The sequence below is a fragment of the Corapipo altera genome, unplaced genomic scaffold, assembly GCF_003945725.1.
Source record: "Corapipo altera isolate COAL_440 unplaced genomic scaffold, ASM394572v1 151, whole genome shotgun sequence".
Taxonomy (NCBI): domain Eukaryota; kingdom Metazoa; phylum Chordata; class Aves; order Passeriformes; family Pipridae; genus Corapipo; species Corapipo altera.
Genome location: NW_020884976.1, coordinates 40419 through 47589, shown reverse-complemented (window position 1 = coordinate 47589; position 7171 = coordinate 40419). Strand labels below are relative to the sequence as shown.

At 53.5% G+C, this 7171-nt stretch overlaps 1 protein-coding gene across 4 annotated transcripts; it reads right to left on the bottom strand.

The window, feature by feature from the left end:
- Positions 1–1857: 1857 nt before the first annotated feature.
- On the bottom strand, positions 1858–6692 carry LOC113957761 (coiled-coil domain-containing protein 81-like). Of its 4 annotated transcripts, XM_027665524.1 has the most exons (13): positions 6501–6692; positions 5934–5995; positions 5464–5617; positions 5044–5300; positions 4368–4453; positions 4135–4208; positions 3960–4056; positions 3628–3751; positions 3439–3555; positions 2722–2858; positions 2485–2610; positions 2099–2348; positions 1901–2000 (listed from the first exon to the last, which is right to left on the bottom strand). In XM_027665524.1, exons 1-12 carry the CDS (start codon positions 6577–6579, stop codon positions 2312–2314), a joined length of 1350 nt encoding a protein of 449 aa, XP_027521325.1. In that variant the 5' UTR covers positions 6580–6692; the 3' UTR covers positions 1901–2000; positions 2099–2311. The 4 variants fall into 4 exon arrangements, with proteins under 4 accessions (XP_027521323.1, XP_027521324.1, XP_027521326.1 ...); XM_027665522.1 differs by lacking the exon at positions 2099–2348 and having other exon boundaries at positions 1858–2006; XM_027665523.1 differs by lacking the exon at positions 2099–2348 and having other exon boundaries at positions 1858–2000.
- Positions 6693–7171: the final 479 nt, after the last annotated feature.

Here is a 7171-nt window from a genome sequence, read left to right as displayed (position 1 = left end):
ATCCACTAGGTGCAAAAACAATCAGTCCCATGGATGGGTTTGCTTCTGCTTGAGGCAGGACTGATCCAAACTTTCTTCTCTAACACATTTCTCATATGCATCACAGGGATTTTATCCCCTTCTACAGTATATAGAGATTCTGATTGTGTGGGAGCAACCACTGGACATGTTTAAATTTTGGTACTGTATCTAAATTTCGGAGGTGGGCACCTGAAAGAGGATGACAGTGCCTTCCTTCCCTGGGGAAGGAAAATATCCGACCCTAGTGTTGGTGGGGCAGATGATGGGCTGCCCGGGGAGGTGAAGGCCAGCAACAGCTTTCTGCAGTGCTTCCCTGTCTCCCCAGTGCACCTAGTGCCCTCCTCAGTGCTCCCCAGTCTTCTCAGTGCTCCCAGGGCCGCACCACTTCCCAGCACCTACCTTCTAGTGGTCCCCAGTCTTCCCAGTGCCCTCTCCCAGTGCTCCCTCACCGATCCTCGATTCCCCCTCCAGTGTTCCCCCATCTCTCCACTCAAATGGTGGCACCTTCTCGGGCAGTGACATCCCAGCAGGCATCAATGACTCTGTGGGTGGTTGTCATGTGAAAGGGGAGGGGGTTTGCCTGACCCTTAGAGAGGGGAGATTTTCTCAACCCTTAGTGATTTATTTGTCTGTCAGTGTCCGAGCAGTCTGTTGGCATCTTGTAAGGGGAGACCCTTCACTGAACAGATTCACAAGATTGGAGGGTGATTCAACTGCCCTTTTTTTTTGGGGGGGGGGGTTAAGCCAACAGCATGGAGACCCCTCAGTTGGCCTTCCCAACATGTTATCTGCTGCTGGCAACTGCCAGCATCTGTAAAGGTTCACTCTAAGAGTTTAGGGAATAACACTCTTTACTAAAATAAATTGTGACAGGTTAATAAGGTTTGAGGATCGTCTGACTGCAAAAATGTGTTTAAACCAATCTATTGTACTACAAAGCAAGCACAGACAAAAACTCTAATCATAAAAGCAGCATTTAGTGTGCATAGAGTATGTTTCTTACGCAATAGGTGTCCCTATAGGGGAGAAGACAGGTTCAGCCTGTCGACTGATCTCAGCAGTTTTGTTGGAGTCTTCCTCAATTTTTCCCCTATTCCAAACTTACTTTTTTTTGGATTTCTGATTGGTGTAAAGTTCTCCTGCCATGCCTAATGGGGGTGGTGGGGTGGTGGATGTGGTTTGGCATTTGAAGAGAGGGTTTGACATGATCGTTGACTCAGCAGCAGAACACTTTAATCCATCTCCTTTGGCTGACAGGTACCGCACGGTCTCCTTAACAAAGTACCACGATGTCCCTTTTTCTGCCAGGATTTGAATGGAGGAGGCTGCATAGTCTCTCCTCCATCCCTCTGAACAGATGCTTATCATTGTATGGGGAGCATTCCATCCAGGGATTTTACTCTAGAATTCTTAGTCTTCTCTAAGTTTTAACCCTAGTGGTGGGTTAAAACCAGTTCATCCCACAGTGGTGGCATCTCCACAGGCACCTTTCTCTCTCAATTCCCTATCACCTATGCCAGAAAATGCACTCTGGAGATCTCCCAGGTGTCTGAATTCTCCTCCTGGCAGGTAGCAGGGGGGTACATGTGCCCCATGAAGATCAGGGCTTGTGAAGGAACCTCACCTACTGTTCCTCCTGTAGAGGAGGTCTCTAGCAGGTACCTACTAACATGGTGCCCACCTTGGCCTACCTGCTGCTCAGTCCCATCCTGAGCAGAAGGCAACTCACCTCCTCATCTTCCTGAAGAGCCCGTGTCCCCCACACACAGCTCCCCAACTGCCATGGTACCAGCACGATCCTATTAGATGGCTCCATCACCAGGCCCAGGCCACTCAGTCCAGGTGGGAACATCCCCGGCAGTATTTATTTTGTATCCATGGGTGGACTTCAGCAGGTGAGCAGCCTCCCAGACCTGTCACTACTAGCCACAGCCGCAGCCACCACTCCAGCCCTTGCTCCTTGGCTGCTGGACGAGCACCTGGAGCTGAGGTGGGAGAGAGAGGTGTCTGGTCATACGGGCAGGGACAAGGCACAGAATTCCTGTGGGATTGGTTAAGGCACCAGGGATGGAATCACCTCAAGGTGTCCATGGAGTGGGAGATGCCGCTGGTGATTTCCCAGCCTATGAGAAGGTCCTATGGTGCAGCTGGGGCAAAGCCAGGTTGGGTTGAGACCTTGGGTGTCCCCTACAGGTGTCCTGTACAGGTGCCCCTGGTCAGGACAAGGTGTTGTGGGGTAGAACTCTACCAAGGAAGGGCTCTCAGGGTTTGGGAAGCAGGTAGCCAGCTGTCAGAGTCCCTCTGCCTCCAGCCAGGACTTTTCTGTCCTACAGGGGAAGCCAATGCTGGGTGTCCAAGTGGGCATCAGGGGGTTCCAGCCCAAAGGCAGCCTCCAAACCCACTTTTGTCCCCCAGGGCTGCCTCAGAGGAGGGATGGGGGGAATTCTATCCCTTCGGAGTTACCTGCAGAGCTGCTTCTGTTGCTCCTGCCACCGCCGCTTGTTCTCAGCCAAAAACATGAAGATGTTCCTCCGTGTCTGATGTGGCTCCAGCGCATGGAGCACCTGGATGGCTCGTGGGGAAAGGTGCCTGCAAACAACAAGAAATCATTCTCCCAGAGCTGCCATCTGCCTTTCCCCTCATCCCAACCTGCGCCCACCCAGGTCCCACATCCACCCATCTGGTCCTGCATTCACCCACCTGGTCCCAGGTTGGAATCTCTCCACCATCTCGTCCACAGGGAGGGGGGTTCCAGTCCTCCCCCATGTCACAGTGACCCCCTTTCTCTGGGGCTGGAGTGAAGGATGGGGAGCCCAAGGACCTCCAGGGCCAGATAGCTGCCAAGGAGGGGACACTTTCAGTAAATGAGAGGTGACGCTTCCTAGTATCTCTGGAAATGTGGGAGCTGGGAGACTCCGCACCACACCATGGCTGATGGCTGATGGTGCTTCCCAGAGCTTTCCCTTGGGGAATGAGTGGGCAAATTCTGCTCTGTGGTTGGGTGACCCCCAACTTTCCCCCAAGGAATCCCATCCCTTTCAGTCCTAAGAATCCCCCCAAAGCCCCAGGATACTCATAATCCCCAGGGCATACCAAACCCTCTCAGAGACCACCCCCCTCCATCCAGGTCCTCAGGGACTCCCACCTCCCTGGGAAGAGTCCCCCAAAACCCCAGGATCCCTCCAATCCCCAGGGATTACCCCCAAACCACCCCAGGGACCCTCAAAGCCCCCTGAGATACCCTAAGCCCTCCGGGAATCTCCAACCCCTACAAGAGACCCCTCCCCCACCCCCAAATGTCCTTCCCTGATCCCCCTGAGGTCCCCTCTGATCCTCAATTCCACCCCCCGTGCCCCTGATCTGAGAGCGTTCTATGGGCAGCCAAGGTGCCCTCACACACAGGGTCCCTGCCCATACCTGGGGCACCTGCTGATCCTCCCTGGCAGCCCAGGCTTCCCACGCCAGCCATTCCACCTTCTGCTCTCTCCAGCAGGAATTCCCGTGCTCCCACTCTGCAGACAGCTGACAGACCTCCTGGAGGTGTCAGGCACAGTTAGGCTCAGCTTTGGAGGAGCTTTCTTCAGGTCTGATCCATCTGGCACATACCTGCAGCGCTCTCTGGCAGTTCTCAGAGGCCAGGAGTGTGGTGTCAAGCCTGGCTGAAGGAGTCGACTCCTGCCCATCTGTCTCCCCCATCCCAGGAAAGATGCCTGGGGACACGGGGAGCACACTGCAGAGACATGAGGAGTCAGCAGGAGCACAGGGCAGGCAGATATCCTGTTTTCCTCTGGGGCCAAAGCTTCCCAGATGTTGGAGAGAAGCAGAGAGCTGGGGCTGTTTCCCGTGGTCCTTTCTGAGTCACTACAACCCAAGTGTCTGAGGAGGCTATCACCCAGGGGTGCAAGGATCCCTCCCATCCCTTCCCACGAGGGTCTCACCTGGCAGGTGGCTTCATCCCTGGCTCTTGCTGCCTCATGCCTGGTCTCTGGTTTGGTAGCATGGGGAGGGAAAACTTGTCAGGATGTTCCTGTGCCCCTGGGAAAGGAGGCAGCTCTTGGGAACAGCCCTGTGATCACCCCATGTGGGGTAGAGCAGCAGGGACCCGACCCGTACCTGTTCTGACCCTGTGCTTCTCTGCAACCTTCGTGTGCCAGGTGGAGAAAGCCTCAGACACAGCAAACTGAAACCTGGAATCACAGAATGACAACATACTGAATTGGAAGGGACCCACAAGGATCACTGAGGTCAACTGCAGAAGCGAATGATGACACAGGCTTGAGGAATGGCAACTCCCACACCCTACAGGATAGAAAGGAACCGGGAAGCCACTGAGGAAGCACACTCACCTGGGGAACGAGTGAGCCCATGCAGCCTGCATCCCCCCAGCAGCGGTCGCTCCATCATTGAGACCAGCATCCGGCACACAGAGCCTCTGCAGAGTGACGTGGAGCCATCAGGAGATTCCCGTGGAGGAAGCAGACCTGTCTCCTGTTCCTTTAGGAGCCACATCTCCAACCCCTTTTCCCAAACCTCATCCATGAATATTACGATTGTGGAATCACAGAGTCATTAAGGTTGGAAGAGCCTCTGGAGACCATCAAGTCCAACCAAGGACACCACTAAACCACGTCCCCAGATGCCACATCCACACGTCTTAAATACCTCCAGGGATGGTGACTCCACCAACCTGGGCAGCCTGTGCCACAACTGGACAAACCTTTACACGAAGAAATGTTCCCTAAAATCCAAGCTAAACATATCCTGGTGGAATTTGTCCAGTCACTTGTTATCTGGGAGAAGAATATTATCTGCCCAGGAAGAAGACCTGCACCTGGTTACACCTTCCTTTCAGGTAGATGCAGAGAGCAAGACAGTCCCTGCTAAGCCTCCTTTTCTCCAGGCTGAGCCACCCCAGCTCCCTCAGCTGCTTCTTATGAGACTTGTGCTTCAGCCCCTTCCCCAGCCCTGCTGTCCTTCTCTGGACACGCTCCAGCACATCAGTGTCCCCAGATTCCAGCTCACAGTGAGCAGCAGAGCCACCCAGGTGTCCCAGTTCTCCAGCTTCTTGACGCAGCTGCGGTGGAACTGCATGCACAGGACATTGTCCTGGCACGACAGGACGCCAATGTCCCCAAAGGCAAAGGCAAGGCGCTGCCTGTCCCTCAGCTGAAAGGAGTATAGGAGGACGGTCTCCTCCACACAGTCCCTCAATATGTCTGGCGGGAGGGACGTGGTCTGTGACAGCCACCAGTAGTCCAGTGGTGCAATCTCAATGTCACCTGTAAGGAGGAAGAGGATGAGCTTTGTCATGACTACAGCTGAGCAAATTTCCACATGGAATTCACTGTAAAATGCCAGGGAGAAAGAGGGATTTGTTTTTGTCCCCCAACTTTGGAGGCAGTTCCCTCCCCCTTCCAAATGTGAAGCAGGATCCCTTCTCACCAGGGATCATCACTGTGGGGAACATCAGCTCCCGCAGACAGGACACATCCATGTCCAACTGGAACACAGGTCTTCGCACTACATATACCTCTTCTGCACCATCAACTTGCTCAGGGACCACAGCAAAGGTCCCTAGTCCTGGGATCAGGACACCCTGCCCAGGAAGAAGACAAAACAGCTGAGTGAATACTTTGGAGATAAGAAATGTTAAAACTGTGGGAAAAATGAAAAACTCACATTCTCCATTTTCTTACTTCCCCTCTTCAAATTATTTGCCAAAATTCCTTGGCTAAAGAAGATCCCAAGGAATTCAAACCCAGGGAATGATTCCTGGGGATGATCCTTGGCATAGACCCAGCATGATCCTGAGTTTCTCCGGCCCTGGAAGCTTGAGGCACATGGGGTTCTCTTGGGGTGGTGCCATGATGCTCAGGGAGGGGGGACTATGGAGGACCAAGATGCCAACCCACCTTGTCCTGCTTCATCTGCCCCAGGATGTACACAGACACGACATCCCAGATGGCCACCACCTCTGGAAAGTACCAGAAAGAGGCGTCAGGTTCCACTTGCAGCATCTCAGAAGTGACAGATGGGCCTCATAAAGAGCCTGGACTAGGCCGTTCCCCAGGTTCTGCCTCCCTCTGCTCACTGAGCAGGGCTGGGGCAGAACTGGGGATGTGGGAAGGGCTCAGGACCAGGGCTGTGATCATCCAACCCCCAAAAAAGAGATGGTACCCCAAAACCCAGGTTGATGTCACAAGAGGATCCTATGGGAAGAACCAGAAGGTCTCCCAAAGGAGACTAGTTAAAGGGCTGATGCCCAGCCAGCTCCTGAGAAGCCAGTGAGAGCTGTTGGACCTCCCATGCCACAGGACCCCAGACCCCTTTTCACTCCAGAACCAGAACTGTGAGAAGTGCCAGCTCCCATTGGAAGCTGGCCCTGGATGGAGGACATGTTGTGCTCGCAGGAGCCTCGAGGTAGCCCCAACCCTGTCCAACCGTTCCACCAGCCCTCAGGGAGCTCCCCAAATCTTCACCCTCAGTGGAGAGCTGCAGGAGTGTGGGGAACAAGCAACTCTGCTTCCTGTTGATGCTGACAGTGCAGCACCCCTCCATCCTGCTCCCCAAATTCCTGTCTGATGACCCCTGCCCTGCCTGTCCCCAAGGGCCAGAACAGCCCCCACAGCCCTAAAAACAGCCCCCTGACCCCCCCTCCTGGCTCTGGGCAGGGGCCAGTAGCCCCCAGTCCTTGCCATGGAGTGCACCCAGTGATGTGGGGCACCACTTTGTGACATCACCAGCGGCCTGGGAAGGTGCGTTATGACATCAGCAGGGAGATGGCACAGTAGGGGAGCGGGGAAGGGATTGAGGCAGTAAGGGTCTCTCCCGGCTCACCTCAGCTGTTACCAGGTGTCACCAGGTGTCATTGCTGCTGAACTGGGCCATGGTCCTACAGATAATCACAGACAATAACAGATATAAATATATAAAAATACACAAATAATATCTATTCAAAAAGAATGATAAATCATTTTTATGGGCTTTATCGTCTATGAAATTTCAGGGATTAAGGGCTTTTCCCACCCAGAATGCTATTTTTTAACCTAAAAAAACTTGAAGGTTTTTTTTCCTCTTAGTTAAAAATCCAACAAACCCAAAGAATAATGGAGAAAAATTAGGGTTTCTGCTGGGAAAAAAACACCTAAAC